Source organism: Solanum stenotomum, chromosome 2, assembly GCF_019186545.1.
Source record: "Solanum stenotomum isolate F172 chromosome 2, ASM1918654v1, whole genome shotgun sequence".
NCBI lineage: Eukaryota > Viridiplantae > Streptophyta > Magnoliopsida > Solanales > Solanaceae > Solanum > Solanum stenotomum.
Window position 1 is genome coordinate 11,589,441 of NC_064283.1, and position 16,309 is coordinate 11,605,749.

Below are 16,309 nucleotides of genomic sequence, written 5' to 3' on the forward strand. Positions count from 1 at the left end.
AAATAACTCTATTGATCTTCAATATCAATGCGAAGTAATCTTAATAATTATAAAATTGTCCCAACAACTATTAGAGTTGTTAGACAACTATGCAAAGTTGTTGGACAACTGTGAGAAGACGTTGGACAATTAAAAAGTTGTTGGAAAAACTAAAGCAGTTGTTTAATAATGTGCAGTTAATTGAAAAACTTGACCCCTTCAACTGTATCCGTTGTCCAACAACTTTTGAAGTTGTTGGTATACATCTAATAAAAATCTTAACTACATAATTGTTTGAACTAATCATAGCATCTGTAAATACATGTTATGCATACGATAATAACTCATGAAACTACACCATTGCTTGTTCTTGCAACTTCATTCGATCTCGTAGGACATGAAGTTTTTTTGTGGCCAAATCTTTTACATAGAGAGCATTTATTTCTTTTCTTTGAAACCACTTCCCCTATAGTAGGTACTCGTTTCAGCCGCTTCCTTCCTAGTTTAGTTTTCTTTTCAGGTGGAGGTATTACTCTCTCTAAAATTTTCAGAGGAAGATTCCAAAATTCTTCAGCTGGCACTGGATAGATTGGATCTGCATATGCAAGTATATATGACTCTACCTTATAATACGGATAAGAGTCTCATAAATCATCTTGCCATATTCATCTCCAAATTTGTGTCTGAGCGCAGCCATAGCATGTTGACAGGGTATTTTATCCAAGTCAAACTCTCGACACAAACATATTTTACTTCGAAGATGGACCATTGCGATTCCATTGTCCGCGGTGACGCTGAAGGTGTCTTCATCAATTTGATGGACCAATAATTTATTTCCCAGATTCTTATTAGCCGTTATTTTAGTTTCAGCTAAAGGAACGAAGGTGGTTTTTAACTTGGCGTATGCCATTCTTCTCTCATGAAATTTTTCCGACCATCTCTTGCTTATATCATTAAACAAGGCAATAATGGAAAATTCTCTTGCTTCATTGAACATTGCATTAGCAGACTCAGCAATATTTGAGGTCAATACATCATATCTGAAATATAAAAATTCAAAAATATCAAAAATTAAAATACAAACTATTGCAGATTTTTAATAACTATTGTAGTTTTGAAAACAACTGTTTTTAATGTCCCACAACTTCTGCAGTTGTTGAAACAACTATGAAAGTTGTCCAACAACTATAATAATTGTTCCAACGATTATAATAATTGTCCCAACAACTACAATAATTGTTCGAACAACTATATTAATTATTCCAACAACTACAACAATTGTTAGAGACCTGCAATATTTATGTTTGAACTAGTAAGAAAGTTTACCTGTTTCCTGGAAAATATGCTCTACTCCATTTGTGAAATCCAACATTCTCAAGATAATCAGCAACCTCCGCATTGATGATTCGAATTTGTTCAAAATGGTCATGGAACACATCTCTCCGATATGCTTTTGTTGCATGGTAATAATGTCCAAGAAAAGCTCCACAATGAAAACTTTTTACGGGCATTTTCACCAAGATGCCTCGTGCAACATCCATGGTATGCTTCAGAGTAAAATTTTGAATAGTGTTTTTTCTATGCTTGGATGCCTATCAGAAATAATGCACAACTCTGAAGTATCAGGGACTATGTCCAACAATTTCTCAAAAAAGTACTCATATGCGGCATCACATTCCTTATCTACTACACAAAATGCAACTGGAAAAACATGATTTTTTGTATCCTGTGCGACAGCAGACAACAAAACTCCATCGTAACGGCCTCTTAAGAATGTTCCATCAACGGCTAAAACTTTTCTCATATGCACAAACCCCCTAATTCAAGCTCCATAAGATGCAAAAAAATATTTGAACCTTCCCTTGTCATCAAGCTTTAACGATGTCTTGCTTCCTTCATTTATAGTCATAAGCATATGACAATAACCATCTAGAACTGCATATCCGTGCTCCGGTGTCCCTCTTATCATAGCCTTTGCTATCTCACTGCTTTTCCAACACTTCCAGTAACTAATCTTGCAGCCCAAATCTGCTTGCACTATATTTTTTATGTCTTTTGTGGAGGGACCTTTTCCATTCAAGTAATTAGGTTGTATGTATTCTGCAATGACATCTGCTGAGGCATGTGGATGATGACTTGTAAGGTGTTGTGCCCCACATGAGTGAATGTTGCGATACTTTGTAATTTCAAATCTATTACCACTTTTAAGTTTTGTAGCTCGCAACCACCAATCACAATTCTGATATACACATCTAGCACAATACACATCTTTAGAACTCTTCACAGATTTGAATCTTTGATCTTTCTTCACGGAAGCAAGCTTCAACAATTTAGTTAATTCTTGCTTGTCCTTGAAAATTTTACCCTTATAAAAATCTGTGCCGTCATCATCTGTGTAGCGGCTACCTTGTGTTGATATCGAATGTAGTGAAGCTTCCTCATTTATAGGAATATCCATTGTAACAGGATGCTCTTCATCATTTACAATTGAATTTGTAGTCTCTAGAATCTTCTCAACCACAGATATCCTTAAAATTGGCCTACTTTGATCATCCAAAAAAAATTGCAAATCAAGATCGTTTCTTATCCTAGAAGGAGCTCCTTTTTGCTTTTCAATAAAGCCAAGCATGTAACTAATAGACAGATCATTTTTATCACAATCTAATTCAAACCTAGAAACAATGATGTCAACCAATTCATCGTACGTAACATTTTCGCTTATCTTTATCGGTACTGTCTCTCGGCCCTTCGAACGCCAAGTATAACGAGTAGGATTCTCCACCCATTCACCATGTAAATCAACTCCTATTATTATATGGTCTTCCATAGAGGGAAACAATACCTGGAGACATCACAAGTAAGACATTCATCAAAGAACTGCAAAATTGCAAAAAAACATTGATTACTTGTTTTACATCTATTTAGTTACCTCACAACTATCAACAATTGGCATAAAAGTTTAGTAGCTTTGGAGACTGCTATAATTCTTCAATTATTTATTTCAACAATTAATACTTTGCCCACAATTATATTACTTGTCCTAAAAACTAATTAGTTGACCAACAACTGAACACAACTGTCAAACAACTGCAGTAGTTGTTGGGACAACTTCTATAATCGTCCGATAACTACAGACAGTTGTTGGACAACTTCTATAATCGTCCCATAACTATAGACTGTTGTTAGACAATTTCTATATCTGACAGAGATGTTTATTTATTTCTACAAACAACTTCAGTAGTTGTCCAGACAACTATGAAAGTTGTTGGCTGAAATAATCAAATTAGATTTAATAAACCTAGCTGAAGAATGGACACAAAGTAATTTTTATACTTATCAATAATGCTCTTTTGAGTTAATTTCAAGATCAAACGGAACCAATGCAATGCAAAAAGTTCAAAAAAATTTGGTATCCATTTTCACAAAATTTTCTTGATAGATCTTCTCATAAACCACATATATGCTTACAAATTAAGAATGATGAGGATGAAGAAAAAGAAGAAGAAGGGAATTGAGAAGCATACTTCAGCCTCGTTGAAGACTTGGTAGTTGTCCTTCAGGCTCGTTGTTGAAGACGCTACATGTGAGAAAAAAGTACCGCCTTTTTTCTTCTCATATATTTTAGTGAAATTTTAGGTATTTTGAGGTAAAAAATATAGGGTAAAAGTGTAAAAGTTAAAAGTTTGGGGCTGTTGAGGAAAGATTTTTTAATTTCATTAATATTAATTATATATTTGTCACTTCTACCTAATATTTAAAACTTGGAGGACTCCTACCTAATTAACAAACTACTTTGTCACTTTTAATACACTAGTATCCTGTATTTATAAGCTATTTTGCTAAATAGAAATTGTTTTTGTATATAAGAATAGTTTTTGAACAATAAACGCAATTATTAAAGTAAATAAACAAGATTGTACAAAAATAAAAATTAAAAAAAAAAGCAAAAAAACAAAAATTAAGCAGCGGGGTCGCAAAACCTTAAAAACACATTCGAGAAAACTCCTAATTCTCAGCGCTGTCTTTCTGCCCCTCTCTTCCGGCGAAACTCTCCGGCGTTCGAATCAGCAACAATGGCGACCGTCATGCAGAAAATCAAAGATATCGAAGATGAGGTACCAAAAATTCACTCGATTTATTACTTTTTGTTTCATTGAAATACCAAAAAACCAAAAAAAGGGGGAAAAATTCCTATTCAAATACTCAGATGTTTGGATATTAGTCTAGAATGAAATTATCTTATCAATTCTGTCAATCACTGTAGTAGTTTCTTGCTTACCGATACTTATTTCAGTCTTCAAAAAATTAACCTTTTTTAAAAATTATTTTATAGCTATAGAGCTTTATGAAATTTAAAAAAAGATTGTTTTTTTGTGATTCCTTCTATATGTAAACTCTACTGAAGAATGAATGCTTAGTTGAAGTTTTCCGAAGTAGAGTGTCTAAGCTTGTTGTATCTGTCTGAATAACTTAAATCTTATGAAAAATAAGTTGACATGAAATTTAATTGATTGTCCCAACGTTATTACTTGATTGTGAATAGAGAGATGGGAAGGGCAGAATGAGAAAATTGAACGGGAGACAGGTGTATACTTTTCTGTGATGGAATTTCAGAAATAAAGGAAAATGATAGGGGAAATATCTCAGTTTGATTTCCTAATTTGATAATTATTGATACTAATTGCAAGGTTTGATTAAACTTATACGATTTAGTGTGAGTTTTTCATCTCATTTAGTTCCAGTTTCGAGATGATTTTTCAAGTTGGTAGTTTATTATGCTGCTTAAAGCATAGTGGATGACTTCAAATGATAGATAATCGAGTTTCAGGTGTGTGAAATCCGATAAGTTTGAATCCTTAGAAATAGGTTGGAGACCTTTTATGTCCACCTGTAGATGGAGCTAGCCTAACATATCTTGTGGCTCTAAATCCATTTGTCCACACTCTGATATCCTTCCTAACTAACCTGAAAACAATTTCAGCTGTTGTAATTGGGTTTCTTGACCAAATTAGCTTTGCTTGTTTTTTCATTATTATCAATAATTAAAACTTTGAACATGCTGTGTAGACTTGATAGTTTCAATGTTAATGTATCTAAAGTCAAAGAAGAAAAAATCGTATAAATAGTTCAATTCAATTCTGCTTCTATGAATCTATGTATTTGAATCATGTATATTAGAGCCTATTCTTTAAATTTCTTTGTTCAGTTTGTATTCACTCAATTATGCCTCTGGCAGGCAATGCCCCCAGGGATTTGGTCTAGTGGTAGGAGTGTAGCATGTTATCTGTGAGTTAGGCACATGCCACGAGTATAAACTCTGCCACAGAATAAAGTCTGGTATATTTGTCCAGAAGAGTAAAAGGGGGTGGGGGTGTTATCTACAAAGTTCTGAACCTTGCATCAGTGGCCTTCGGGGATTTCTCGGTTATAAAATAATATGCCTCTAGTAGTATGACACCCTTTATTTCCATCACTGAATAGGTATTACTGTTGACTAGAAAATGTGAATTTTTCTCTTTGATTGCAGATGGCTAAGACCCAAAAGAACAAAGCGACGGCTCATCATCTCGGTTTGTTAAAGGTAGCACATTCACAACCATTTTCTTGGTTAGTTTATGAGGTTACACAAAATTTATTTTGCCAGGTCATTGATATGCAATTGGGTTGCTTATGTTTTACAATCGTATATTGTAGACAATATCACTCTAAATTTATATCTGGTCTTTGGAGGTTGCTTTTTTTTTTTTTTAACCGCAGTCAGCTTTATAATGAAGAATCTTAACCATTGACAGTTGATTTTTTTTTATCACAATCAGGTTTATAATCAAGACTCTTTAAGTCTTAACCATACACAAGACATAACCAACAACTGGCAAACCCTTTGTGACCAAACTTAAATTTATTCTTTTGCTTATCATGCTTTCTAGTACAATGTTCATACTACATCGGTGATGCTAGTGAATGCCTTTCTGCTGTTCAAATGTAATGACAAGTTGAAGTAAAATGTGCCTAAATATGCACCCCCCACCCCCAAAAAAAAAAATAAATAAATAAAGAAAAAAAAAGCCCCAGGTTTGACAAGGCACTGCACCTATGAAATCTGCCAATGCTTTGAGTTGTTTTCTCTTGTTTAGATATCGGTTAATCTGAGAAATATCTGTTTTATATACTTATCAGAAAAAAGAAAAACTCTCTGTTATAAGTGATTTTGACTTCTTTAAAACATTTAAGGAGATATTTAGGTAAAACGTGAAGATTAATGCTAGTTTAGATCTTAAATTCTTGAATTATTTTCAGCATACTTCATACCTCTGTCATTTACTACAATGCGAGATGCTTTGAGGGGACCTCAGAAACTATCCTAATCTTGAAGGCTAGAGTTCAAACCTTTTTCCTTGGTGTAAAAACTGAAATGCAAATAATAATTATCTGTTTTGAATTTCCTTGGCTTCTTTAGTTTTGTATAGAAACCATACTTTTGGTTAATTGTTACTTATGGATATTATTAATAATATAACCATTATTTCATAAAACGAAAACTCTTCTGTTATTCTTTTCCATCTATTAGAAAACTTTCCATTTACTATTTTCATTGAATTATGTTTTAAGACGTTAGTCTTGTTGCTCTTATTGCTTGAATAGTTCATTTCATTTCCATAAGCTGTGACATTTTCCAGTTAGAGCTACTTGAATTAGCATAGAATAATAGTGTTAGATATAACTGAGGTTGTAGTTTGACATCATTTTAACACTTCTTAAACTCCAAAACTTGATTTTCTTATGAACTCCATTTTGTATAGTATTAGAATTTCTGTCTTTAGTTTTTTGTTAGTCATGGTCTCGAAACTTTTAACATGTAAAAACTAACTAGGTAAATTTAGTTTCTATGGTTATTTTACTGCACAATTAGTTTTTCATACTACAATGTAATTGTCTTGTATCGTTGTCCAAAAAAAAAAATACTAGTCTTGTGATGCAATGCATGGTTAGGCAAAACTGGTAAAACTTTGAAAGGAGCTGTAATAGCTTCTCAAGTTGGCATAGGATAATTCTGTTATGTATAACTCATGGTGTGGTTTCACATCATTATAACACATTTCTAACTCCAAACCCCGATGTTTTTAACTCTTTTCCAGAACTCTAGTTGGTATAGTTTCAGAATTTCTGCATTTATTTTTTGTTAGTCATAGATGCAGTGACATGGGATAAAACGAGTATCTAGTTTCTCACACTCATTCATCTCTGGTTTTGTATCTAGTTTTCCACGGTCATTCTTCTCTGAAATCTTTACATGTATAAAATTAACTAGGTAAATCTACTATATATTTCACTTACTATGGTTATTTTATGTACAGTTAGTTTTTCATAGTACAAACTAATCGTCTTGTGATGCAATGCATGGTTAGGCAAAACTGGCAAAACTTCGAAGGGAACTTCTTACACCTACGTCAAAAGGTGGTGGTGGAGCTGGAGAAGGTTTTGATGTTACAAAAAGTGGTGATGCAAGAGTTGGTTTAGTGGGTTTTCCTTCAGTTGGAAAATCGACACTCTTGAACAAACTGACAGGAACTTTTTCTGAGGTGTGTAACCATCCAGTGATATTTATGTTAGTTATCTAATACTTTGATTATCTTAGTGGTATTTTATTTTGACTTAGTGCAGATGTACCATGAGAGGTAAAGTTTTATCACTTCTGTAAATACTATGAAAAAGGGGTCTTGCATGAGCTTTTCAGAAGTTTGAATTTTAAGTATCAAATAGCATGTGGTAAAGTTTTCAGCTGAAGGTCAGCTTTTCTTAAGAATAATTTGAAGGAAATGATGACAACCCTTTTGTAGTAGAGGAAGTACCATGAAGGAAAACCCACCCTGGATATATTTCAGAGGCATCATGCATCAGATGCAGTTTTTTTATGAGAAGCATGTGTAAAGTATATTTAAATGATATTCTAAGTAAAATTTGGTTGGATTCTATCGAGATAGGGTTGTTCAAGTGAAAGAGACCTCCACTTCGAACCATGAGGCTGAGTGTCCAATTTACCAAGGGGAAAAAAGCTGGACAAAGCCACTGTTGGCCCCGGACCCTTGTTTGGGGATGGCAGCGGTCAGTGGGTGTTACCATATTAAAAAAAGCTTTGGTTTTATGAACTCTGTAGATCTGTTGAATGTGCCCTTTTTAGAGTTATATTTTGTGCCAGCCCCCTTTTAGCGGAAATGAGTTTGATCTCCCTGGCTCTTATGCTGTGTAAGAGGATAAGTATTGCCTGATACAATTTCAAATGCTTGTGGATTGGAAGTTCATATGCTTTTGGAAAGAAGACAGATTTCCTATGGTCTTTGAGTAATGAACTTTACATTGATCAGAAAGCAGTACAATAATGCAAAATGAAGTTTGTCTTTCAGATGAGGAGTTGTACTCTTCACAAATGGTTAACCTGACTGCAGAATGAAAGTAAGACCAAAAAAAAGAGGAGAAAATATATAATTCTTCTGGGAAATGCAGTTTTTTAATGTACATGAAATTTAATCCGTGACCTTAACTGAAAAATTTAATGATGAATGTATTAGGGAGAATGGAAAATCATCTAGAATAGAAGAAGCATGAGGGAAACAAGTTAACACTTTAGCTCGACAGATGTACGAAGAGGCTTTCTTGCATTCTTCTTTCTTTTTAGTGTTTGCGGGTGATAACATTCAACAGAAAAGAATTGGTTTAAAGTCTTTCTCGGTAGGTTAATCTGTTATGGATGATGGATACATTTCCTACCAGCAAAAAGATGATCGCCTGATCTGGATCTTCTTTACAGTTCACCGCAGTAATATTGCCATGACTAGAGTCTGAAAATAGATGGATCTATGCAGGAAACATAGAATTTTGTTTGAATATAATGTTGGACGAGTCTACACAAGGAAATTACTTTTAATGTCAAATTCTGTTTCTATATTTGTGTTTAGTGACTTTTGGTAGCTAATTAGTTTATTCGTTTTGAGATACTTAAGATAATGATCAGAGAACAGGGAAGTTGAAGTGACAGTGTTTGTTATGTAACAAACTCCTAATCGGGGTACCTAACTTGGTCAATTTGAATGCATGCGCTATTAGTTATAAATCTACTTGAAATATAGTAGAACAAGTTCCTCAAGTTTGTATTTCTGGAAACTTAACTTTGTTGTTATATAATGTTTTTCCTTATCTATTGTTTTCTGAATTTATTTATTTTTACTCTCTTTTATGGATGGGAGCGGACAAGAGTTTTACTTTCACTAAACTGTTTATTTTGGAAGTTAGATCTAATTTCTTATCACAAGATTTAGCTGGTGATCTGCCAATCAGAGACAGATTAACTTCATTTTGATTCTTGTAAGTCAAAAAACACACAAATCAGTAACTTCTCGGAGTTTGTTTTTTCTACTGTAACTTTTGGGGACCATTAAAAGAACTTTAAAAGTAGTGGCAAGAAAAGGTATGGGTAGTTATTGATCCTGAATCTGGTCCGTATTTTAAAACCGAAATAAACTCTTTTCTAAGTAAGAATGACCTATGATTATTTGTCATGTGTGCTACTACAATCTGTTCGCCAAGAAAATATAATCTATTTCATTAAATTTTGCTTGACTCTTCTAGGAACAATATGATGAAACTTCACGCTGCAGTAAGTTTTCCCTACGTTTTTCCCCTAACAGCCCCTCTTCTGTGGTTGACAGGTTGCTTCATACGAATTTACCACCTTAACTTGCATTCCTGGTGTCATCATGTATCGAGGAGCTAAAATTCAGGTATCCTACACCTTTATGATTTTCTTAATACCTGGCACATAAGGACTCTTCAGATAAAGTTTGCGACCTGTGCAAATAAAACTGTCAACTTGAAAAAGTACTGCTCTTTCGAGGAGTATAAGAAGTGATTTCTTTGGATATGAATACTAATTTCATCCACTTGTTTCCAGAAATATTTGAAAACAGATTCTTGTAATAGTAAAAGAAAATCTGAAAACAGTTTAAACTACTAACTCTGCAATGAGATTTTCTTCCTTGAAATGCGGTAGTAGATTAATTAGCCACTCCTAATCTCTTAGCTTCAATTATATAATCCAGATAATCAGAGGAGAGTGAACTCTGAAAGGCAGTCACCTAACTTGTTGGTCCCTTGAAGTGTACTTTTTCTCAGTTCCAAGGGAAAGTATGTTCAATAATGTTTATGTTGATATCACACTACATGTTAAGACGTGGCTTCACTAATCAAAATTTAGAAAGTAGAAAACGTGTTGCGGTTTCATCTGTATATTGATTTTTCTTATATATCAGTAATGTTGTGACTGTTAACTTTTATAAGCTAAAAACACCTAGTGCTATTCTCTGCTAGGGTGAGTGTTATACTGCACTTCTTGCAACTTTATTCGTGGCATCCCATATTACAAGAGCTTTCCCCCAATAATATTCTTTTATTGGTTTTTTGTTCACGGACTAATTTTGCAGAGATTATAATGCAAGCATTTTCTCTCAGTGATAATAATGTAGGGATTAGCAAATCAAAAAAAAATAATAATGTAGGGATTAATTACCTTTAAGGAATTTCTTGTTTTTATTAATTCATGTCCATGTACGTTTTTTTATTTAACATTTATCTTGCATAAAAGAATAGATAGGTTCTCACATAACTTATGCATGTGTTAACAATGCGGAGTTTAATAACACCAACCAAATGCTGTATTGAGTTATATGACATTTATTTTGTTCTTGTACAACCAAGATATAACTTAAGCATAATCTTATGCTGAGATTTTCTTATTAGTGAGGTAAACCAAATGAGCCCTTAGTTATAGCATTATTGGAGCCAAGCGCGCTAAGCTGGCCTGGATGTTGAAGCTCTTGCCTCGAGAAGGAAAATGGTCAAAGACAAGGGGACGTGGAATGAATTACATTAAATGCTTTTCAGTGCAAAAGACCAGTGTATATGGAAAATTTGGGTTTTGGGCTGTCATGGGATTAATAAGTCGTGATGTGTTATGTGTTATTCCATCTTCTAATAAATTTGCTTTCTCTTTAAAATGCCGGGCATAAATGTACCTATTCATAACATTGGGCTTCTCGAGCCGAACTGGTCAATTTCCCTAAAATTAACCCAGCGTTAATCCATTTTTCATTTTTCCTCTTAGCCTTTCTTTAAAATTTATAAGAGAGATCTCCCTACCTGGTGGCAAATGCAGGCAGTAAAAATAAGCACTAATCCTCAAACAAGATATCAGTAATTGAGAGGATGTAAATAACTAAAGTTGCAGATGCCAGGCGGTGAAGTAGTACTAAGTTTTCCTAATTCATAGAACTCTTTTATCTACTTTCTATTATTGTAAATAAGTAGGATACAGGATGAACAGTGGGGAAGACTAATTAGCTTCTACATTTGGTATCTTTGTTTATTCTTTTTTCTTTGATGTGTGTTGTTGACATCCTAACAGATTATCCATCTCACAATCATCATGATGTTAATTCTTGAGTTTTGCTTAATATAAAACTCTCTTGCTCATCCCTTTTGCCAATATGCTTGGCAGTTGTTGGACCTCCCAGGAATTATTGAGGGTGCCAAGGATGGAAAAGGTAGAGGAAGGCAGGTAAAGTATTGCGTTTGCAACTTCGCTATCTCGTGATTTCTTTAGCACCGCATATTTTATCATAAGAAAAGGTAGATTTAATTCATAAGGAATCTGTATACAAGACTATGAGTAGATACATTTGAAACCTAAGAAAATGGTACCTAAAATGAATTGCTCTCTGGTCATGATGAGCGTCAGTCAAGAAGTTACCAGAAAGTATCTTTGTATCTTCTCCACATTGAGTATGCCCTCTGCTTTCCTTTTTATTTGTTGTGCCAAAATGAGTATGAAATTTTATTTTTTACTTATTTAGAAACTATTTAAACTGTACATTCCTAAGTTTCCATTGACATGAGTTGTTGTACACCCAATTGAATATAAATTATAAAAACAAACATCAAAGAGTAATTTGGTAACTAATGCATATTAAACTTATTTATCAAGAGTCTTTCTTTATTAAAATTCTTGTCCTATCAGAGAGTTCCAAATAATTGGAGTAGAGCACTGATAAAAAAAATTGGAATGGAGTATATGGAACCACTAAAGGTCACCTCTTAAAGCAAATACACCACACTGATGATAAAGCCAGTCACATCCAGCTACATCTGTCATTTTCCCTTTCTAACTGTACTTTTAATGAATAGCTATGCTATATGCTACAGATCAGTCAATGGTATATTAGGGTAAAAAAGGACCCAAACACTTCAGCTATATTGAAGATGTGAAAACTATTGTAAAATTACAGAAAGAAAGGAGAAGGTTTTGGTGTTACATACTTACTAGAGACACCATATCTTGGCCAACAAAGTCCCATTCCCTCAAATCCCTCTGTTCCTCTTTACTCTTGTAAGTAGGTCTAAATGAAATGGTGTGAGATCATGACTATTGCTGTATGACATAAAACCTGGAGTCTCCGCCTTCATCTCATGTCTTATTAAGAACTAGTTGGTGAGCTTAATATGGTTTACCTTGTGATTGATGACAAATACAGGTTATCAGTACTGCCAGGACATGCAATTGTATACTTATTGTCCTCGATGCAATAAAGCCAATCACTCACAAACGTCTCATAGAGAAAGAGCTCGAGGGATTTGGCATTAGGTAATAGACTGTTATGTTTGTGTTTGCCTTGTGTAGTCTGCTTTCCACCTCAATCCATTCACGATTCTTGGTGCTCTTCCCTTTATTAGGTTGAACAAGGAACCACCTAATATGACATTCAGGAAGAAAGAGAAGGGTGGTATTAATTTGACATCAACAGTGACCAATACCCATTTGGACCTCGACACTGTGAAGGCCATATGCAGCGAATACAGAATACATAATGCTGATGTTCATCTTAGGTATGATGCAACTGCTGATGACCTTATTGATGTCATTGAAGGCAGTAGAGTATACACACCTTGCATATATGTTGTGAACAAAATTGATCAAATCACAATGGAAGAGCTGGAGATTCTGGATAAACTTCCGCACTATTGTCCAATCAGGTAGGCATCCATCTTTTACAGAAGCTTCATGGCTAACAACATAAGGAGACCTATGATAAATTTGAATGAAATTTATTACTTCCTAATAGAAATGTGCACTTTTATATTTTTCGATGAACTCTATCAGAAATAGGCACTTCTTTAATAAAACTTAGAGATTCTTGAAGATGAACATACATCAGTGATCAGACTCCGTTATATTGGTAAAATCCTGATTAGTGCTGCGTATGCCACTTTATTCCCTCCATTAGCATTTGAGCTGCACATGGCTTTTTCCATTTTAGTTTATCCTATTTCAAGTCAATTTTTTTCTTTACAAATTTCCAGTATGGTCAGACTTAGATTTCATTTGGTTGGCAAACATCATGTTGCAATTACAAGTATCCAATAAGAGAACACATTATTGGAATGATGTGTGTAGTAGAACCAGTTGTTCTACTAAACATCGGTTCAACTGCACCATACTGTAAAGAGGCTAGGTATTTAGCTGCTAGATCTTTTCAGGAGATTGGATTGGTACCATCCACATGACATAGGCTTGGCCATTGAACCTCATGAATTCAGGGTTAAGGATTGCTTACAAAAGTTATGAATTGATATGAGTGCTCTATACATTTCCTGCTTGTGTTTCACAACCATCTCTCTTTTTATATTTACATTTCTGTGAGGTTACTCCGACTTTTTCTCATCACGTCTGTTGTAATTCAGAAGAATTAATTTCATTATATTTCTAGATTTACAACATATCTAGATTCTTTGAACTTTAGTAAGAGAATAATAGATGATTCTATTTGGTATTTTTCTAGTAGAAGTCACTTGATTACATTGGGTATGTTGTTGTAGTAGTAGAAGATTTCTTTGATAGTAAAGAACAACTACTTTCCATCTTATCAAAAAAAAAAGAACAACTACTTTCCATATTGTATATATAACTAAGACATTCATATATGAAGCTGTTATTATATATTGTTACAAGTTACACTCAATTCAAAATAAGTTCTCCGACTTTTTACATGCTATTCAAGCTTGAAGCTTCTACGGCCTTGGTAGAGATCTAATCTGCTTCACTTACTGTCAAGTGACATAATGCTGCTTTTCGAACCATGACTGTTCCAACACCATTGCTTCTTTCTGGCTTAAAGACACGGAAATTTATGATTCTACTCAAATTGCTTTGTTTAGAATGTGGTACCTACTGGAATCATTTTAGTTCATGTTTTCTCTTTTCCCTTAGGAATATACCAATATTATTGTAAAATGCTTTTTGTATGATTTCCAGTGCTCATTTGGAATGGAATCTTGATGGCCTGCTGGAGAAGATTTGGGAATATCTTAGTCTAACCCGCATATACACAAAGCCGAAGGGAATGAATCCAGACTATGAGGATCCAGTTATTTTATCATCAAAGAGGAGGACAGTGGAGGACTTCTGCGAAAGAATCCACAAGGATATGGTTAAACAATTCAAATAGTATGTTTTTTCCTCTCAAAACTCTCCTACAGTTTTCACATAATGGTATAAAAGTACCTTTTATATGTGTTGTCAAGAGGATGGGCTTAAGTATGGCAACTTTCGTTACAAAGAAAGGGAAAGAGACTCCTAAGTGAGACATGGTGAGGGTCTTGTGTAACTGTGTCAAGGGACAATTCTGCATAAATTTGAGGAAAAAGTGTGTGATCTTTCGTTTGTGAACCTCCACCTTGAACGATAACGACCTTCTCTCCCATGGCCCAAAAATGGCAATGAAATGGAGAACGGATTGTGACGGGGGATGGGGATGGGTGCTTGGAATTTCATATAGTTACTGAAACTCCCCAGGAACAGGATATTGCAAACTCTTGACACCTTGGCAAACCTTCCTTAAAAAGTTGAACTCGAATTACTGCTAAAATGTATTGTTACCATTCTTTTTTAAAAAAAAAAAAAAAGGAACTGCTAAAATGCTTCTTGAGCTAGGAACCGGATATTGCTAACCAGATAGATGCTTATTGATCTTGTGGGCTGTAATTCTCATTTCCATTCCCCTTCTTCTGTTTTTGGTTTTCTTTAATGATGAGATACAGGACTACATCTTTTTAATATTAGTGAAGCATAATTAATATTTCCTTGAAGCAATTTCATATATAGCAATAATTGGATGAAGGTTAAGAGTGTTTGGATTGGCTTATTTCAAGTGTTTTTAAGCTAAAATAGCTTTTAAGCACTTTTGGAGTGTTTGGGTAATTAAAAAAGTGCTTATAAGCACTTGGTTTTAAGATAAAATATAATAAAAATAAGCAAAAGCCATAAGTTACAATTTCTAACTTATGGCTTTTGGCTTATAAGTTAAAAACCAAAAGCCAATCCAAACAGGATCTATAAATCAGAAAGATTTAGAATCACGAGTTCTAAAATAGGTTGTGTGCGTGCTCTCCTGATCCATTTGGTTGAAGCTTCTTTTACCATCAGTGCCTGCACCTGGGCTGGGAATCAGCATTTGAGCTTTAGTGTTATACTAATTTGCATGCTTAATGTGCTTCGTCTTTGAGGACCTTTTTCCATTGGTTTCACATCATTGATTTAATAAAGTGTCATAGAATGTGAGCTTTTAGGTTTAGTATTGTTTGGTTGCTATTATCTGCCTCCTTTAACAAACATTTGCCTTGGTTGCTGCAGTGCCCTGGTTTGGGGTTCAAGTGCAAAACACAAGCCTCAGAGGGTGGGCAAGGTAAATTCTTCTGAACTGCTTGGATTATACATTCTACCCAATGGTTTCTTTGCCCCTTAGTTTTGTGCAATTAGGATGCCGGTCTTTACTCCTGCTCTGTACCAGGAACATGAACTAGAAGATGAAGACGTCGTCCAAATCATCAAGAAGGTGTAATTGCAGAAACTGTATCTTGATTGCTGCAGTTGATGCATATCTATAACACTAAAGCTTTCCATCACATGTTGAGGTTTGTCCTAGCTTGCAAAGCTTGGTTTTGTTGTTCTTTTTCCGGTAGGTAGATCTAGTTTGAACAAAGTACAGCTTGATGTGTATGTTGTCACTGTCAAGCTATATCGAGTATCTGCATGCATGCTGGCTAAATTATCTTATGTATCATTTTAAAAAATTCCATGAGAACTTTGTGTTTTTCTGAAAATTTTGAGTTGAATCTTTCTTCAAAATCTGCATTACATAAATGAGGACTTTCCATGCGTTTTTTTATTTGGTGCAACCTGGATTAGTTTTTCTTCAAATTTCAGAATATGCTGGTAAGTAAATAA

At 34.3% G+C, this 16,309-nt stretch overlaps 2 protein-coding genes across 2 annotated transcripts; one reads left to right on the forward strand and one right to left on the reverse strand.

Annotated features, from left to right (window-relative positions):
- Nucleotides 1–598: 598 nt before the first annotated feature.
- On the reverse strand, nucleotides 599–1,520 carry LOC125855685 (uncharacterized). The gene is made up of 2 exons (XM_049535429.1): nucleotides 1,306–1,520; nucleotides 599–1,019 (listed from the first exon to the last, which is right to left on the reverse strand). Exons 1-2 carry the CDS (start codon nucleotides 1,518–1,520, stop codon nucleotides 599–601), a joined length of 636 nt encoding a protein of 211 aa, XP_049391386.1.
- A 2,417-nt stretch (nucleotides 1,521–3,937) lies between these two features.
- LOC125855542 (developmentally-regulated G-protein 3) lies at nucleotides 3,938–16,210 on the forward strand. The gene is made up of 10 exons (XM_049535272.1): nucleotides 3,938–4,094; nucleotides 5,507–5,560; nucleotides 7,386–7,559; nucleotides 9,684–9,755; nucleotides 11,528–11,587; nucleotides 12,561–12,670; nucleotides 12,760–13,059; nucleotides 14,339–14,530; nucleotides 15,716–15,767; nucleotides 15,873–16,210. Exons 1-10 carry the CDS (start codon nucleotides 4,053–4,055, stop codon nucleotides 15,921–15,923), a joined length of 1,107 nt encoding a protein of 368 aa, XP_049391229.1. The 5' UTR covers nucleotides 3,938–4,052; the 3' UTR covers nucleotides 15,924–16,210.
- Nucleotides 16,211–16,309: the final 99 nt, after the last annotated feature.